This window comes from Pollicipes pollicipes, unplaced genomic scaffold (assembly GCF_011947565.3).
Source record: "Pollicipes pollicipes isolate AB1234 unplaced genomic scaffold, Ppol_2.1 Scaffold_3447;HRSCAF=4054_pilon_pilon_pilon, whole genome shotgun sequence".
NCBI classification, from domain to species: Eukaryota; Metazoa; Arthropoda; class Thecostraca; order Pollicipedomorpha; family Pollicipedidae; genus Pollicipes; species Pollicipes pollicipes.
In genome coordinates, this window is record NW_023596297.1 from 29,523,220 (window position 1) to 29,543,240 (window position 20,021).

A 20,021-nucleotide genomic window follows, 5' to 3' on the forward strand; every position below is an offset into this window, starting at 1 on the left:
CGGCTTAACCGCCATGGGTGTTCGTCACGTGACGTTAACAGCTGACCGAGCGGCGGCGAGCGGCGCGGATATGGTGGTGTTCTCCGGGCGACGCACCGAGGAAATGTGAAGGGAATCGGAGTGACATCGCCACTGATGAAGACAGACACCCGTTCACGAGCGTGAAGCTGTAGCACTCCCCAGGTAGCTATCCATCTACAGGTGCCGATTTACATAAACTTGATGAATACTCGTTACGTGAAGAAAATGCGGCAGATCGCTTATAAGTGGCCCAAGGGGATAGTCCTAAATGTGTCAGGACACGCGAAATCCAAAACGCAGCGCAATTTGCTCTCTGACTTGCAGCACGCTGTGACAGTCACGGGTCACTAACGAAATACCTTGTTAGTTCACCCACAACAAAAAACCGTGTTCTGCTTCCCATGACCAGCTGACATTGAAATTGTCGGCAATGAGCCGGAGAAGAGAACGGTTTTAATTAAAAGCGTTGTTACAATGGGGACAGGCGGGTAGTTTAATTAACGATTTCAGGCTGCCATCTGCTCACAAATCCTTAAAATATCTACGTAAAAATGGCCGAGCGCGGTCCAGAAAGAATCCTGAACAAGCTGGGAAATGTCTGGCAATTCCCATCGCATCCAGAAAACTGAAACATTCCACCAAACCTGGGAATAAGCCAAGAATTCAAAGGAAGAAGACGGCTATGTCCGTGACAGCCTCCATCACGTCGCCTGCATAATGTATGGAGGACACGGCTCTCTCGTTCCCAGATCCTTATCGGGGCCATGAGAAAACAGATCACACAGAGTGATACCTCCGCCAAAATGGCCACGGCTGTCGGCCATGTTGGCCGCTCGGACGGGCGTGCGTCCTTCGACAGATTTACGACCTAATTGTTCAAAACAGTCTCGTCTTGGCATTACTGTCGGCGGACTCCTGGCAAAAACTGGTCAGGCTCTCCGCTTGTGGCGAGCCGCTGGCATCCGCCATCGTGCCCGCGCCGTTTTTGTTGTTTGTTAATAGAACGGCAGCTGCGCACGAGGACTTTCTTATCGAGGGCCTTCACTTTAATTAGCAGACGCTATGGCCACTTTCTGGCTGTAATCTGACAGCTACTTGTCAGCAGGGCATCAGTGGCCATCCGTGATCTGACCGGCATTACCGCACGCCTCGACCTCAGTGTGGTCGTCAACGGCGGTGTCTTGCAATGGCCCGCCATCCCCTGCCGCTCTGCCGTCCGCCGCGCCGCGCGGCGCTCTCGCCGCCGGCCGGCCGGCGTTGTCTCCTGACGCAGCACGTCGGTCTCCGCGCCCCCCAGCCACGCGCTGGCCGCGGCGCTCTCGCCGCCGGCCGGCCGGCGTTGTCTCCTGACGCAGCACGTCGGTCTCCGCGCCTCCCGGCCACGCGCTGGCCGTGGCGCTGGCGGTGGCGGCCGGCCGGCGCCGGCGGCCCAAATGAAACCATTTAACGCACCCTTCCCCACCACAATATTTGTATCATATGATATTGAATTATTGTGATCGAGGCGGACCATTGTGCGCGTGAAATCGGTCGCGTCGGCCGGGCCGGGCGGCCGGCATCGCCACAATGTGCTCGTCCGAGGCAGGCTCGAGCGCAGCCATTCAGCGATTGGACGCGGACAGAATGGAGGCAGTGCTGAATGGGCGTCGTACCGCGCAGGCGAGAGGACGCCTGGGTCTGCGGAGGAGGACAGCTGGAGCTGGTGAGGAAGGTGACCGGTTGAGGCTGCACAGGAGAACAGTTTGAGATACAGAAAGGCACGGTAGGAGCTGTATGAGAGAACGGTCAGGGACTGTTTGAATAAACATCTGATTCATGAGAAGAATAGTGTGGCCATACAGGACGCTGGGTGACGGAAGACGGACTACAGCCTCGTTTATAACATGATTAGAGAGTGATAATGATAGGGTAAATCCAAATCATTCCTGAGGAGCGCTAAGATTAAAGACAGGAATGCTTGCGCAAAGGATGAGTCTGAGTCATGCATAGCACAAAGAAAGCGAAAGACCGCTTAGGTCTGCATCGTCAGATCCACGCAAAGCAATATACATTTTGTTGCTGATGTGGCCTGTCATTACGATATGGTCTATTGCTGTAACGCAAAATCTCGCATCGACTGTGCTGCGTGAAGCCAAAGCACAGCTGGTGGCCGGTATACCATTTGAGGTTATTGGCTGAGGATGCGTTCAAGCAGCTGCGACAACAACCACACCAACTTTCGCTGAAACGGGCATGATTGGGACAGTTCTCACTTAACGACGCTCGTTCTTAAAGTAGTGCCAGTAATGCGCCTTGCACTCGATTCCGACTACAGAGGAACTTTTGTCGGGTTCACCGGGGATTGGGGGGGGGGGGGGGGGGGTACAAAACAGCCCTCAGGAATCAGAAGCTGCGGTCTGCTCCGTCAGGGCACCAGGAGCGGTCGTCTGCTCCATCATCGGGTCAGGAGCGGTCGCCTGCTCCTTCAGCACGGCAGTACGGACGCACTCGATGGGCGCGAGCCTCCGGCGGCTCAGTGAAAGCGACCGGTCCGCCTGAATGGCACCGCCAGCCATCAGCGGCCTTCTGAATGGCACCTCCAGCCACTAGTGCCCGCATTCACCGGCTCTGCTACACCGCCGCTAACTGCCGCCCCTCTGATGGCGCCGCCTCTCCCCGCATCGGCCGCCGACCGGCGAACAAACGGCCCACCCTCCGGTACGTGGCCTGGACACACACGGGCCAGGCGGCCGGGCCGCACGGCAAGGTCCCCTGGGACGCGCGTTTGTTCCTGAGGTGCGGACTGGCTGCTGTGATGTAGACTGACTGTGGCGTAGCCAAATGCAGGGACGCGGCCTGGTCCCCGGGCGACGACCTGGTCCCCGCGCCACGGTCTGGTCCCTAGGCCACGGCCTGGTCCCTGGGCCACGGCCCGGTCCCTGGGCCCCGGCCTGGTGTCTGGGACACGAGGACATGGGTGATGAGCGACATATCGTTAAAAAGACATCGTTAAACCCACTCTGAAAATGATGAAAAATGGATTTTCTTGTGTTTTTTTGCCAGCTGCATCTGCAAAGTTCATTGTTGGCAGGGAGGTTGGGCCCGACAAGCGGAGGAAAGGGACCGAATTTGCGAAAACGTATGAGAGACTTTTTAAGGAGGCATACAAGCATTGTATGCAAGAATACTTTGAAATACGAGAATGAACATTGAAAAAGATGAATGCGTTAGTATTATGGGGCATATGCATCCCGGGATCGGGGCGCGGCCAAGGAGTGTGGAAAGCACCACCCCCAATCCCTCAGGTATAGTCTCTTTTCACCTTAAATGACTCCTGTCAGAAAGCTAGAAATCGGCGTGATGTGTTCTGTCCAGGCTCCGGGCCCCTGGCTGCATCGCTGCCCCGTGACTATGACATACGTCTGTGGACAACCGGCTCGAGGTCTTGTTTAATTTTGCAGCCGATGTAATCAAAGTAGCTTTCTTCTTTTGAGCGATCGCAGGCATTCTTTGTATGATTCCTTGTATGCTAGACGAAGTTTTCTCATGAGCAGAACACAGTGAATGGTTGCGCTTCATGTATTTGATACCGGCATAAAAAGCGTGCGCTCAGTGCAGTAATGCACTTGGTCGCATTGATCGTGTACGAGTTTGGCTGAAATTGGGCCACAAGGAACGATTATAAGAAACAGCCCTGCAGTCAGATCCGAATCAGGCCGATGACATCTGCAAAGGTATGCTACATGGATAACTCGGTTTGGTGGCCGCATCCTTCAGTACGCGTTTTTAATCAGACAAAATAGTTCTTGCTTCGAACAACACCACCGCTACCCAGCTGGACATTTGAACCTGGCCGGCGTCCAATTAGTGGGCACAGGCGAGGTTTTTGACCCGTGATTGGCATCGGTGGCCGACGCAGACAGGGACCGTCACGGGTCGCACCTGCGCACGCGACCATCCTGCCTGCCGACCAGTGGCCAGCGGCGGCGAGAGGGCCGGCGGTGCCGGCTGTCTCCGGATCTGTGGCAGGTCCCGTGGCGGCTCCTCCGCGGCCTGTGACGACCGGCACCAGTTCCCTACCCGTCCTGTGACGGCCGACAGCAGCCCTGCCCAGCCTGGGACGGCCAACACCAGCTCCCTGTCCGTCCTGTGACGGCTGACACCAGCTCCCTGTCCGTCAAGCGGCAGCTGACACTAGCTCACTGCCCGTCCTGTGACGGCCGACAGCAGCTCTGCCCAGCCTGGGACGGCCAACACCAGCTCCCTGTCCGTCCTGTGACGGCTGACACCAGCTCCCTGTCCGTCAAGCGGCAGCTGACACCAGCTTACCGCCCGTCCTGTGACGGCCGACACCAGCTCCCTGCCCGTCCCACGTCCGGTGTCGCGGGATCGGCCGAGCTCGGCGCTGGCGAGCGCAAGGCTGAGCGCGGCGACACCGCCGACAAGCACGGCTAGCGGCGGGGAGAGGGCCGGCGCGCACCCCCGGCGCTCTCTCTAATCTCGCGCGATCGCCGGCCGGCCGTGACGGACAAGCGGTCCGCGGGCGGACGCTGCCGACTCTGACACATAGTGACGGCCCAGTCGGGCAGAAACACACGGAAAAAATGTCCTGATCAGCCGGCAGGCGAGCGGCCAGGCAGCGGCGAGCGGACCGGAGACAACGGCGTTGGGGACAACACTGAACCGCGGAGGGCAGGTGAGTCACCACTGGACTGTAGCGACAAAGCCGACCGAGTCGCCAGCGGACTGCAGCAGCACAAGAGATTGGCACCGCCACCAAACTGTGGCGACGCGCGTGACGGAGTCGCCAGTGAATTTTGGTGACGGAGTCACTAATAAACTTCGGCGACGAACATGACGGCGTCATCACTGGACTGTGATGGCACATGATGGCATCACCACTGGACTGTGATGGCACAGATCTAGTCACCGGTGGACCGCGACCACACGTGTGACGGCTTCCCGCTGGATTGTAGCGGATATCGAAGAACTGCCATTGAACTGTGGTGACAGGTGATTGAGTTAGCGGCCGACTGAAGCGACACGGATGCCCGAAGCAGCCATGGACATACGGCTGGGCAGGCTACGGTTGTTTGACAGCACCGCTGAACTTCGATGAGAGGGACCAAACCGACAGTGGAGATCAATGACAAAGTGGAAGTGACTGAGAACGAAGGTGACGGAAGGGGCTGGACCCAAATGTGGCTGCACCCACCCTGTGGGCTTGTAGCAGTTTAAGCACATTAGCCGATAGCAGGAAAGGTCTGCGCCAGCATGCAGAGCATTTCAGTTTTGCAACACATGAGACTGCAGTGTCTGCTCCATGCACGTTTTTACCGTTCCCTTTACACAACGATCCCTTAAACAGTCTAGCCACGTCGGCCTCTGAGGTTCAATATGAACGCGGCTTGCCCGTGCCGCTGGAGCGTGCGGACGCTGATACAGCCGGCGACGCTGTTGGCCGCTCGTGCTGACGGCCCGCGCGAGGCGCAACGGTACCCTTTCATAGGCCGCGGAGCCTGCGAGCGCCAGGGCAGGCGTCGGGACGGCCGGTCTCCATGGTGGCCGGCGGCGCGGCGGCGTGGCGGTGTTGGCCGGCGCCACCCGGGCCGGCGCCGCACCGCTCCAGCGCCGGATCGCCTTCCGCCGTGTGAACTTCAAACGGCGTGCTAAGCCGGCGTGCCGGGTCACACTGACTTATGCAGCAGCGCCTCTTTGAAGCGGTGAGGACCTCCGTGTCGATGTCGTGTCAAAACGCGGATTGCAAGACACCAAGCGCCTTGTGTGTTTTCGTCGCAGGTGACTAAAGGCTCGCATGTCTGGAGCGACAGCGCAAAGCTATATGCTGAGCATGTTCCCCCTCCCCCTTCCCCAAAAGCACACAGTTTAAGGAGAGAAGTAATGTAACTGATTCGGAAGCCGCCCTATTTCGTTAACGCGACGCGACTGCTGCGGTCAAATATGCTGTGACAGTCTTAACCCCCGTTACCACGCTCCCTCCCGCGGTACGATCGATCACTTCTCAGTGATCGACTTGAGTGGAGACGTTACCGTCTCGCGTACGTCTGGCATATTCCCCACGGCGTGTTGGACAGATTTGGCCATGATGTATGCTGTGGCTCTCAGTGTTAGTCAACGGACCACCTGCAGCTCCCCGATAGCAGTCGCCGCCACAACATCGTGGCAGCGGTCTGCCGTTCTTTCGTGAGGCTCGTATGCAGTTGGTGCCTCTGGGCTTTTCAGGGCGATGCTTTGCAAAGGGTCGACAGGTGAGGTTATGATGACGCGACAGCGGCTTGATCATTAAAGACTATGTTCGTGTAAAAAAAGCGTGAGAAGGCCGGCCAGGCTTGGAAATACCATAGATGAGACTCAACAACGCAAAAGTCAGGCATATCCCGGAAAGTATAGGGGTGCAACGGAGACACGAAATTTTGATAAAAAGGGGCTGATAACAAAAGCCAAATCCGGCCAATCAGAAAATGAGCTGATAACAAACTGCTCAGTGGCAACACATTGTTCCTGACGCATCCTTACTTACAATGCTTTGTCTTATCCTAGCGATCCTGCCATAGGTTTCAATGTTAAAAAGCGCACTGGTCACCCAAGAAAATTGAGCCCAAACACCCAGCTAGTCCTAATTTGAATGAGACCCATCCCTTCTCCGGGTGAAAACAACTGGCACGAGCTCATAACAATCTACGCTGAGATGTCACGCAGCCAGCAAGCTGAAACTGCAGCTTTGCACACCCAACCAATAAGGACTTGGTAAATTTGCAATTTTAATCAGACGCCAGAACACTTCAAAGTTTGACATGTTCCGCAGAACGATCAAATCGGACAGTGCGGATTAATCTGGTTTCATTTTGGCGATTCTCGCACTGAATCAGTCGGTATGAAATAACAGCAAGTGGAAAATTGATGTCGCGACAAGCCTACGAATTTTAGGGCTGAAATGAGACAAGCGCATTTGAATCTTTCCATGCGTTGTATGCTCAATGCAACGCCTTCAAGGGTCTTGACGGTGCTGTGAATCATTCTGTCGTTTATTCCCATGCCCATCAGGCCGAAGTCGTGCAGCTGCAGTTGCAGTTCTTCAGTACTATAAAATGCAGCTGTTTTCACTTTAACCGTGCCAGCTGGAGGGATTCGGGTCAAGGCGTGGAAAACCCCATCACTAACATAGGCATGGCTATGGAAGAACAGCGAAAAGAACGTTACACATATGCGCGCTATGACCTTAGTACAAACAAAGGAGAAAACAGACGTAAACGGCAAACGACTGCATTGCTACGAAATCACAAACGCTGTCCCTTCAACCAACTGGCAGCAGTTCGGCATCAGATACCATCACCTATCTGCACATCATCCAAGCTGCCTGCCCTCATACTCTTCCCTCATCCACTTCGAGTAACGAGACAGACTCAGCTTCAGCATACCATAGTGGCCATTGAAATAACACGAATTGTGTTAGGGATTGGCGGCTAGAAATGCCTTGCAGAGATGAAAAATAAATGTGTAAAAACGTTAGTTTCGAAACTTTTTTGAAAATATTGGGTGGTATGTCTGATGCAGGCAGAGCAGACCAGACGTCTTTCTCCTGGGTGCGTGTCTTTTCATAGCACGTAGTACAGAGCTTGCATACTTAAACATGGTTGGCCCTCAAAGCCCGCCTTGCTCTATACGACACAAATGTAAGCGCTAATAGGGTTGCCAGTACCCATGACCCTAAACCGATCCAAGCCGTTGCCAGGTCTGGTATTATCCCAGAATCTGGGTGAACTTAAGTTGTGGACTGAAGAAATAAATGCATGTAAAAAGTCTCATTTCGTTTAATAACCTTTTCTGAACATCACAAAAGGGTTTTAGCTATTGAATGCGAGTGAGATTGCATGGCAGTAATCAGGTCCTCGTCAGTGTCTAGTACCTACTAAAACTTCTTAAAAACATTTCAAAGATTCTGAAAACTTACAGAGCATTAATGCATCGTAAAATGGCTAGCGTGTTCATTAGAATTGAGAGTCAAACGTCGCAAATGTATCAGTATCAGGTCTTCGGCGTGGCCCTTTCGCGCTACTGGAGACCGAGTGAGACAGCAAACGAAGCAAAGGCTATTGTGCATTATACAACAAGGTATACATGCAAACTGCATTGTAAACCTGTGTCTACACGATAACAAGGCCACTATAAAAAGAGGTCGACTTGACGAAAAAGTTGTGGCGCCTCGTAAGACCTGTAAAACACACAACACAGCCCCGTGCCAAACTGACATACACTTGCGACATTGCGTGAGGCGTACTTTATGGCGGGTACCGATTATGTAGTGGTTAACACGTCTGCGTTAACCGCTACACATCTGAGAAACCAAAGGTACGGAGTGCGATTCCCCGCGGTGCCCGCCCCCCCCCCCCCCCCCCTGCGGTGCCGGCGACAGGCAAGCGACGCCTTATATCCCCGGCGCCTGAGTGCGTCGTATAGCTCCAATGACGTGTATTTTATGACGAGATTAGGCGATGAGTTTTCTGCCTTTGGACTCCCGCCCTCTCTCGTAAAGAAGTTTCCTCTGGTTATTGGTTTGCAAGGGCTTGAGATCTACATTAACTTAATAGATGAAACATAAATTGCGCGCCGACACCCCAGCACAGGTTTTTGTAGCGTGAGTAGATCTGGAGACAGCTCATAAGTTTGCCACGCGAAATGTCATTGTCACTGCAAATGTGGAAACAAAATTGCAGCACAAAGAACGGCACAAGAAAAGAACAGAACAGTGCTATTCAAAGCTGGGCTAGGCGCACTGCAATTATGTGCCTGTAACATAGGGATGTCTGGGCATGCTAGAACATCAAGTCTGCATGATATGTTCAATGATAGTATGCTTACATCGAACCGAGGCGCATATACAGTTGATATCTTTATTATACACCGCGTGCGGTATGAAATCTGCTAAGCAATGCCTGGCACAACTTGACAAAGGGTAGGAATTCCTGCACTTTCAGTCTCTGTCGCAATAACCGTGCCCAAAACATCTGGATTACGTACACACGGTCGGAAACGTGACTGATGACTGATGATTTCCCCAGGTGCACTCGGAAACAATACCAATGAGTACAATACATCACAAGCGCATAGTTTTGGGCTTGCAATGACAGCCTCATTACTAAAGTTGAAACATTAATGTTCTCTTTTGTTATTGCTCAATAGCCCAGTAACGCTGACGGCGTCGAAAAAGTTCGTCCGTGGAGTGTTTTTGGAGACAAATGCACCACTCTGACGCCTGAAAGGCGCTGCAAACACCGTCTAATTCGGATTTTGTTTCAATATAAAATATGCGAATGAGTTAAGTTTGCATTTAACAAATAAAGCCAATCGATTTGCCAGTAGCCATTCGTGGTCTTCGGAAAAAATTCTGGACTGGTAACCCTGGGAGTGTCGGCCCGATGCATCGTCTGGCCAATATGACATGAAAAGGTCAGCTGGCAGCTGGCCAAAAAGTGCCAACCAGACCCAGGGTCGTCGTGCCGTAGCTCACTGTACAGCACACAAACACCTCCGCAGTCCTGTCCCAGACCGCAGATATAGCTAATGTAGTTGTTGGCGCACTCCATGAAAAGTTCTATGTAGCAAAAAGGTCGGGGTAAAATTGTCCGCATTGGGTTCAAGTTATACGCAACAAGGTCTATTAAGCAAGTGCTCTGAACACTTCGCCACTGGTGCAAACACTGCACAAAACAGCATATTTAAAAAATAATGAATATGGTAGTTCAATAGTTTTATTCACAACAACTTTTGCACGGAATATCGAAAAACATTCAAAACAGATATCAAGAGTGCTTCAGATTTACATTCGGAAAAGCTCAAGGCTAAAATAATAACATGAATAAATCAGGACGCATTGTGACCATTGGACCACTCGGCTGCGATCACAAGCAATGTCACTTCGCGCACACAGCGTTGGCATTGCCGAAGCTACAGGAATACAGCATTCGTGTCGTCAACAACGATCGAAGGGTCTCGTCAGGGCGGACGATTCTCCCACTACGACTACATCAGCAGCGTAATTAATCACCAAAAGAAGTAACAGCTCTTTTGATTTTGAGGTTGAGGTCCGCTCCGGGCCGCAGTGGTCGGGCTACCAGACGACAAGGCAACGCACCAGCGGCAGGGCGGCGCCGTCCTCTCTCCCCACCGAGACGGCACCCGCCGACCACCGCGAGCCTTCCTCGGAGGACGGAACTCCTCCGGTCGGAGGACGGCCCGCCGGCTGCGGTGCCGGCCGGTGCCCGTCCGCTCTCACCGATGCTCGGATAGCCCGCGCCGCCGCCGCCGGATTCCCAGAATCTCCTGCCGCCGCGGCCAATAAGCCGCTCGCCAGGCAGGCTGCGGCGCATGGCAAGCCCAGTAGCGGATGGCTTGTACTTTAATGGTGGAAATAAGCTTACGGAGTAAGCGACTTGCACTTACACATCACATGTGTGTATTTCTAGTGAAGGCACAAAGCCTGTCTCATATTTGTTTCAACAATGTTTGCCTGTATGATAAAAAACCCGCTCGTTTCGGAGGAAACTAGTCCTTATATATATTTTTGCATATTGTGCATTCTTACCACTTGGGTTTATTATTGGTGCCCCTTCCGATCTTGTTATCGTATCAAGTTAAAAGACAAAGTGCAAAAAAATGAGAACGAATTTTCTTATTCTGTCAGCACTCATACGTGATCACATGATAGCATAACTGACGTCATTAACACCATCTGAAATTATATTCACAACGCTGTCTCATCATCAGATACTTTATATGCATATTTTAACGAGCCAGTGCATCAGCTCATCTTTCAGCTCCGTTAGAAACGATTCCAAGACTGAATCATATCTGCTTGGGTTGGAATCAGGGTATGCCCCGTATTGTGGTGTGCCGCTTGGTCTTGGGTTTCAATCAGCCCAAATGCGCTGGCAGTTGGAAATCGATCCCATTATTGGAGCGAAATCACAAGACAAGTGATGACCGATAAATCCGATTGAAGAAATCTGCATAATTCACTAGTTAAAATGGTATATCTGATCATCATGATCTCGTGTGGATGTATTACATACAACTAGTTTCGCATTCCAAACTGGACACGAATGACCTAGATATACACGTGTGTGATGTAAATTTTGACCTCAATGGTGACACTTTCCCTTTGACGCCTTTAACATCTCAGGGACTAGTGATCACAGGCACCATTCCGTCTCAATCGCAATTGGTTAGGACGAAGGCTAGACAACATGAGATCGGCGTGATTATGCTGCGTTATCGACCTTCAGTACACCAGGAGGTACTGGAAAAATGTCATAGAGCAAACATTGGTTATGCCGTCAATACACGACGCTTCAAGTTGTGCTTATGATCACGGGTGAACCATAAACCGAATTGTTATCAGAAGCACAGCTTGAATCGTCGTGCACGATTATTATGATAATGTCAATATTACCGATTTTTGCTCGCCGATTATTGTCAAGATACCAAAATCAAACTCACAATGCCGAGAGACGAGAAGCTCATGGCCCTGCTCGCCTATATCACGTATCTCCTTGCCCGCGTACCGCTTCTTTCGAAATTCTCTGATTTATCGAGGGAGGGAGAGCGTCTCATGTGCACTCAGCTGCACCACGACCCCCGGCGCTGATATAAACCCCGTAGTGGTCAACATACCTCAAAGACTCCGCTAAAAGTGTACCGTTTTCCCTATCCCTGTCCCTCCTCCTACCCTATCATATATATATATATATATATATATATATATATATATATATATATATATATATCACATATCAGCATCCCTCGGCTGTCGCTGCCGGCGGCGAGGCTCTCGCTTCGGCTGCCGACCGCTCTCGTCCTCCGGCCATCCGCCGCACACGACGGGCCGGGAGCCGCGACGGTACTCACGCTGGGAATGGTGTCGTTGGAGCACACGCCTTCGGACAGCAGCCGGTCCCGGATCTCCCACGCGAAGATGCTCGGGCACTCGCGCTTGTAGTCGGCCACCTTGTTCACCACCAGCGGCGTCGCCACGCGGGGCTTGGAGCCGCCGATGGCGCGCGGCTTGATGGAGCCCGTCTCGTAGTACCTGGGGGAGACGGCGTCGAGGTCAAGCCACAGCTGGCCGCTAACGGGGGGAGGGGGTGGGCGACCCGCGCCACCTAATGGCGCGGGTCAGCTGGGCCCGGCAGGGGCGCACCTGTGATCGACTGGTCGCACGCATGCCGTGTAGTATTCTGGGGTGAACGACCGATCGACTGTAGGCACGCTCGGATGATCGACGTTTTGGTCTTATCGGATAGCATCCCACGGATCTGGGCTACTGTAGATGATTGCGTGGACAAGGTGTCTCCGAAGCATACGGAGACGCTATGTCGCCTCTCGCGTGCTCCTCGCGCGACTCTCCAGCTGCCAGTCGCCTGACCCAGGTCGCCCGAGCTGCGATCTCCGCCACACGGTGCGTCTGTAACGGGCCAAAGATCCTAATCGACGCTGCACAGCGAACGACGGCCGACCGACAGGTCTGGCGGCTGCACTGACGGAGCGCCACGCCCCGCTGCGTTGGTTGGCGAACCGCACTCCGACTCCGTGGCCGGAGTCACAGAGTCACAGAGTCACAGAGTCACGGGTGAGGACCTTAGCGCCCAGCGCCGTCCAGAACGCCATGCTCTGCGCTCAGCCTTCGGCTCAGGGCGTGACCCATGGCAGGTGGCCTCGCAAGCCGTCGCTGCCTCGTCCGAGGGCTTCGCGGCTGAAGGCTCGCCTCCGTGACCGTCTCGTCCGCTGGCTCCCGACACGGCCGCGTCACTGTGCGCGTGCACAAAGAGACCGACCAAGGTCGCAGGAAGAGCGCGTCCGCAGGCAAACAATCAACAATGCCCAGCCCGCCTCCGGCCGGAAAATCGCGATGCTGAAGGCATGCGCGGAGGGGGGGGGGGAGGGGGAGCGGGCTGGGTAGGAGGAACTGGGAGCCCTCCGCTGCGGTGCCCGGCGGCGCGGACACACGTCTTCACAGAGGCACAGTGGAGAGGCTGGGCTAAATGGAGGGGAAGGTGCTAGCAGCGCTGAAGAGGGTGCCAGCAGCACTAGAGAGGGTGTAAGCAGCACTGAGGGGGGTGTCAGCAGTACTGGAGAGGGTGTGGATGCAAGTGGTGTCACTGGGGCATTATGGCGCGCTTAGCTGCTGGGGCCACATGGCGTCGCCTGCGTCTCACCCTGGCGGGAAGGGCGGGCACCGCGGGGAGTCTGGAGGAGGTGTCAGCAGCACTGGACAGGGTGTCAGCAGCACTGGACAGGGTGTCAGCAGCACTGTAGAGGGTATCATCAGGACTGGACAGGGTGTCAGCAGCACCGGACAGGGTGTCATCAGGACTGGGGAGGGGTCACCTTAGCTCCACTGGTTGCAAGAAGAGTTGAAGCGTTAAGGATGATGCAGCCTCACTTGCGAAACCTTTCTGCTGCTATAGATCTTCAAAGGTACTTATTGTCACTCTACCCACCCAATACCCAGTCATGGTTACTTTGCCCGCGACCTCCGTGATTATTTCTGTCACCCGTTGATGAATCCATTGGAAACCGGAGACATATCTCCAAGTTTATTGGGCGACATTTTGCTCCAGGCTTCAGAATTGCTCACTTCAGAACATACCAGCTCTGGAAACAGCTGACCTGCTTTATTTGCCTGCGTCACAACGTCCACATGGCTGTTCCGATTACTGTTCAATTTCATAGATTCTTCTCGACTTCGATCCGACTGTTACCCGCGCTAGCCACGAATAGCGGGACGGTGGTGGGGGTTGGGTGGGGGATGGAGGGCTGGTAAGTGCGCGGCACCGCGGCATCGCACCCACTGTAATCTGGACGAGTGGGCACCATATTAAAGTGCCCCTTTAGATGCGCAGCAGCTGTTGACGTGAAATTCGTCAAGCGGAATAGTGCTCCCGACCTATTAAGTCTCGAAGATAGAAAATAAAAGCAGGTGAAGAGAGGGGAAACAGGCGACGAAACCACACGAGTGGGGAGAATTTGCGAAAGCTCTAATGTGCGCAGTAGCTTATCGTCCGCTTGTTAAACGACTCCAGGTGTGTGATGAGCGGCAGACCTTAGACGGTGTGTGATGACCGGCAGACCATAGGTAGAATATAGCTTACGCTTTGCCACGGAACTCCAGTCGTCAAAAGAAAATCACCAGGTACTCCCAAGTGGTTTGGAACACTAACGGCGCAGAAGTTCAGCAGGCCAGCTGAATGGTTAGGACGCTCCGACGGTGGTCAAGCGGCACCCAAAGCAGTTCTGGTGCCGATATTCACCAACAAAGGCCGGGGTCCGGACCTCTGATTCCCTCTGACAATGAGAACCTTTAAACCAGTGTAAGATCACTGGTAGTTTCGTCAAATGGATACTGGTCATGAATCCATAAGACGACGAGGGCAAACAATGACGAACAGATCCAGCACTAACCTAGCCAGCCTTCGGGCCTCTGTCGTCAAAAGACTCTTTCAATGCAAAGATTAAGCGGAAGCGGATTGATTATGCATATTGAGGCTATAAAGATCGCAATATGCACTGCAGCCCTGCAACGGCAAGAGAACCCAGGGCGGGGCACCATCAGTGACTTCGAGGCAGCTGATGTACCCGCGATTAAGATATGCAGGAAGCCGCCGAGAAAAACACAGGTGGCGCTGAGATCAAGGAGTCTGAATGGCCGCGAGGGCCCGAGATGGTAGGTGATGCACAAGGAGGTAAACCGCACTCTAGGGTAAAGGGTGTCACCCGCACCAAGCAGGCCAGGCAAAGTCCCGTCCCTACCGTCCAACTGGAAACCACGGGTTATTCTGGGTAAGGTATGTGACTTTGAGCGTCCTAGACTGCCACCGCCAAAAGGACTTCCTGGTGTCAGCAATATTTCAGGTCTGGAGCGGCTACTGGCCGGTTTTCTAAGACACGGTCTTCAGGATAGGAAGTCACATTGATACAATGCATTCGCTCCGTTTTTTTCACAACATAGAACTAAGACCGCTTTCTTTAGACCGCTGCAAACTGCATTGCAGCATGAGAGTGTGCACTGTGAAATAGCTAAACACGGTTTATAACGAAATAAAAGACCCGCAGAGAAAAAAACGCATGTTTTTGAAGCTTAATGTGTCATGTAATGCATTACAAAGCCAACAGAAAATCGCGTGACGGTCATGCGACATTATTCACGGTGTACACTGAACGGATATACGAAGAGGAAAAGATCCTCCCGACTTGTCATTCTCATTAGCATATGATGATTGTTACGTAAATCTTACGATGCGACTTTACTCAATGCGGCCTAGGGACTGAAATGCAAACCATGATGACAGCATGAGGAGCAGCTCTGCCGACTCGCTTCGTGGCACAATAGGATAGTCCTGAGCGCATAATCTGCCATCTTTGACGTCAGAGATTGCCTTCCGGCAATAAGTGCATAGCACCATAACCAACGAGCTTTACTTTCGATGATGAGCATTTGGTCGACTTAACCCTAGCAAGACGAGGAGACCCTGACGTGTACTTTGTCAAAACTGAAGCTGTGCTGATTATGATGCAGCTCTCCGTGAGCCTGCTTGAAGTTGCAGTACTTTGGTTTAAATGCTGTTTGAACACGTTACGTTAAAATCTCAACAAAAAACATCCCTCCGTGAATGCAGATCAAACGTCTATATCAAATTTATACCAGTTTCGATAGCCGCTTGAACGTCATAAATGTTTGTCTGTCGGGAGGCATGTATTTGAGGTCGGTCTTGTATTGAATATTACCCACCTGACTAAATTAATGATGACGATATTCTGTGGAACATAACTGAGTGGGTCGTGCCTCTAAGCCGAATGCGATCAAATGCGTCCGATGAATTCCTCGCTGCAGGACGTCGATTGACCTTTGTGACCTGGTTGGTATCGTCACAGGTCATAGGAACAGATGTTTAACAGTTGACAAAACGTGTTTGTTTGCGTCCTACTCGGAGGCAAAAGGGATGTACACGGACCTATGCAGAGATAAGCTTTAAGTCCTATAGCCCGATTTAACGAGCCACAAGTTATACCAACTTGTATTCTGTGTTCATACTTAAGCATGTGGTGCAATAAGCGGCAATGAAATCTCCTTGAAGTTTGAAGGGGGAGGGAGAGAACGAAAGTCATCTCTGATTATCTTTATTTGGTCAACGCCTAAAGGGCAACATTTTAAGCAGCGCCACCGACGGCTGCCTCAACGCTGCCTACAAAACACGGTTCTCGGGGCAAGAGCGACTGAAGTACGTTTCTTGGACTCTGGGGACATCACGTAACATGTCAAACGTGACTCACGTCGGTACTGAATGACACTCATCAGTCCGATGCGGTGTCACAAGGCCTACGCCGTGCTGCACTCCGTTTGCCTCTAGTATGCTTGGTTTTCGAGGCGACAGTGACGGATGACTGCCTGACCTCGGGCAAAAGGTGTACTTTATGCAAACCTGGGAGGGGGGGGGGGGGGGCACCGGCGCAATAATACTCCCGCTGGCCCGCCTACTTAAAGCTGTCCCACCGTCGCTGGTGGGACATCCAAACCGGGACTTCCCATTCCGAAGGCCTTAACAAGCCGCGCATCAGCCGGCAGCGCCCAGGACGTCCGCGATCTGCCGGCTCGTGAACACCGATACTGGCTGTAGCGCCACGCGTGGTGAAGAGGGTGTTTCCCCCGCTCGAGAGCGTGTCTGTTGTGTCGCGCGCGCTGAAGAGGGTGTCTGTTCGGCAGCGCTCAGAGCGGCGGCGATAAGTGGTGGTTCCGTTACTGCAGCTGCCCCGAGCGCCGCCGCTCCCACCCCGCCACGGCAGCCAGTTATAATTGCTGAAAGCGAAGCCGCAATTAGTCAACGGGGTGCCGGCGGCCGCCGAGCGGGCTGGGCACCTCGTTCCCGCCGGCGCGGCTGGGGCCGATTGTGACCCGGGGGCTGACGGCACCCCCCGGGCCGGCGACGAACGGGAGCCGGCGCCCCCCGCCGGCCGGCGCCGAGACGGCAAGAACCCGCCGCCGCCGCCGCCGCGCGCCTCAATGCGGCGCGGCCGCACGGGGCTGGGAAGGCGGCGCGGTTTGTTCCCGAAACGGGGAGACTTGAACGGACACTCATTAGTGCAGAAACGCTAACAGGAAGCTCGGTCTGCGTAAAATCGCCTTCACGCTCAAACGAGTCCGCAGCAGCTGCCAGCTACGCAGGTGTTTCACGAGCGGGGCTAAGGCGCCAGCTTGCAGCTTCCATTAGGCTTTTTATCTGTAAGCCTGGGGATGCTGGCTTAGTGGAGCTGCAGCATCCGGAATTTTTCCCGGAAAATCAAGGCCTACCGTGTGCATATTGTCTTCGTGCCCCAGCTAGTCATATCCTATTGGCTGATTGGATCTAATTCCCCAGATCAGATCTGGAACCACCGGCCGGAAACATTTGCATGCACCGCGGAATGGTGAATGGCCTTCGTGGCGTCCCGATTCATGCGTTTTAGGCCATTGTGCTAAAGGAGATGTTCTGGAATAGAATCACGACCGCAGTGAGCACTGGGTACGTTTTTCGCCGGAAGAGCTTCACCCCAAAAGGGAGGCAATCAATGGACAGATGCCTTGCGACTGATTGACACCGCCAAGTTCAGGTTCCGCGAGTCACACGTCCCGCGGCGGCAGCCCGTGCGTGCCGCGGGTGCTGACCGCGGGTGACCTGGGGGTGTGGTCAGCGCGGCTGCGGCGAGCGAGGAGGCGCTCGCGCTCAGCGATGTGCGGCAGCTGGTGGCTCCGACCGACGCTTCCGCCGACGCCAGCGGTCGGCAGACTGATTGCGCGCGCGCGCGCGCGCGTGTGTGTGTGTGTGTATGTGTGTCGTTGGTACCCCTACACCACCGGCACCCACCGGCAGGCCGGCTGGTCCGCGGCTTCCTACCTGCCCAGGATCTTGGAGACGCAGCCATTGGAGACCTGCAGGATGCGCGAGATGTCACACGGCCGCGCGCCCGAGTGCGCCAGCTCGACGATCTTCTGTCGGGTCGAGTCGGGCAGGGGGCGGCCGTTGACGTACACCCCTCCCAGCTGGTTGACCCCGCTGTGACCTGACATGACACGGGACACAGAGGTCAGCGGCTGCTCCTCTGTCGATCAGACAGACACGGGCGTTAGAGGGCGGTCGTGGTGTCGGTCGGGTGACAAGCAGGCGAGAGCGAACGGCACACCCGGCGAGGGGGAGGGGGGGGGGGAGGGACGAGCCAGAGGGCGGAGATGTCATCACTGGTCCCATCAACCAGACCTCGACAGCAGTCAGCAGATGGTGGCATTGACATAAATGGCCACGTGTCTTCACACGATAACGCCACTCACATGGTGTGTTTGAACTTTGTAATCTCCGGCAAAAACGACTTTATGCATAATTCAACGACGCCCGTACACAAACTGGACTGAGCATGCGGTGCCCTATGTGATTGGATGCTCTTAGCCTTAAGTCGGCTCAAGATGGCCAATTTTGGCAGCCGTTTCCTGCAGCGTGCTTGACGGAGCATAAAACCACGAAAGCCGCGTGGCACAGGGTCCAGCCATTCTCACCTTTGTGTGGCATGGGATTCAAGCTGGCTGGAGAGGAGGCGGCAGGTCCCTGCAACAAAGATAGATCGTCGGTCACCAGCCATCGGGAGCACCGTCAGCCGTGGTCATCAGCTGTATGGTAAGTGTGCCGTGCAATGTGTTTGGGAGATCGAAAACCGGTCACTGCAGCTAAATGCAGCTTTACGTTTGGACTATCGCGGACGGGATAATCTCTCATGTAAGTAAACCAGCTGCATTCTGCGCTCGATTCGACGCGGCGCAAAATCAATCTCAAGTAGCGGGTGCGAAGGATTTGTTTCCTTTATTGCAAATGCGAAGTAAAATTGGGAAGGATGATTATGCACCGTTCACGAGCCTTTCATTTCTTCGGAACAACTGCGCCTTCCCAGGCCAAAAATGTTCTTTGCCACGTTAATCGCTGGCGCAGAATGACTTGCAGAAGGCGCAGAATGGTCTACGTGTTTGAATTGCTGAGAAAAGACCATGGAACTGAATTACTCTTCAACGTCAAGCATTTAGAAAAGACCCATGTCGGCCATTGAAGGCTTTGCACAGCTATAAATAGAAAATGAAGATTTTGTACGACCCCAAAGGCCCTGCCTAGCAAAAAGAAGCAGCCAAAAGAAAACCATCACCCATCGAGTGTCGTTTCATGTGCGTTATGTTTAAGGAACTTTTGAGGCCTCCAAAAGGGTCCGTTCAGGAAGGGGCTCAGCAGTCGTCGATTTCAAGCAGAAACAGCCATTGGGGGTGTGGCTCCGCCATTGCCATTAGCGCGGCAGGCACGAAACGGCCTCGATTCGGCCAATGGATTGACCATGACGCAGCTGGGTGCCTGGCAACCACCCGAATGCAGCGGGTGAACCTCCGCCATGCAGGATGCATAAATAAGCCGGAATTATCTCCCCTCTCTGCTCTAACCCTTTCCCCACCTCTCTCCCGTCCTGCCCCGCCCTTCCTTTTCCCCCGTCCCCGTCCCGCTCTCGTTTCCTTTCGTGCCGCGTGCTTCTCCGGCCGCCGTCGTCTGGTGCCGTGATTGGTTCGTGCGCTTCCTTGTCAAGGGCGCGCCAGTCAGACACCCCGGCTAATCATGGGGCCATCATCGTAAAACAAGTTCTGCCCGGCGCGCCGATAATGTGGGATGATCACATGTCAGGACCACCGCGATCAAAGAGCCGGTCGCTTGTCGGGGCTGCGCCCGGCCGAGTTAGCCGACACAGCCACGGCTCACCGGGAATCGAAGCGACAACACTAGATATGACCGAGAATGGCTCTTATTTCGCCGTCCATATGAAGTGCCCCGCAGTGGTTGACCAAAACGGCAAGGGAGTATGCGCAGATGGACCTTTGTGGGTTATAGGGTGTGCATGACAGGACTGTTTAGTAGTTGCTGCCCCAAATATTCTGGCATTTGCACTGATTG

At 54.0% G+C, this 20,021-nt stretch overlaps 1 protein-coding gene across 5 annotated transcripts in view; it reads right to left on the reverse strand.

Annotated features, from left to right (window-relative positions):
• The window catches only part of toy (paired box 6 protein twin of eyeless), a 49,846-nt gene that overhangs the window by 18,166 nt on the left and 11,659 nt on the right, over window positions 1–20,021 (reverse strand). For 3 of the 5 annotated variants that reach the window (XM_037213871.1, XM_037213868.1, XM_037213870.1), the window contains exons 2-4: window positions 18,599–18,647; window positions 17,946–18,150; window positions 11,926–12,106 (exon numbers count right to left, since the gene is read on the reverse strand). In XM_037213871.1, coding sequence (XP_037069766.1) covers window positions 11,926–12,106; window positions 17,946–18,150; window positions 18,599–18,611 — 399 coding nt within the window. In that variant the 5' untranslated portion in view covers window positions 18,612–18,647. The remainder of the gene's footprint in view (window positions 1–11,925; window positions 12,107–17,945; window positions 18,151–18,598; window positions 18,648–20,021) is intronic. The other 2 variants (XM_037213872.1, XM_037213873.1) reach the window with 1 other exon arrangement.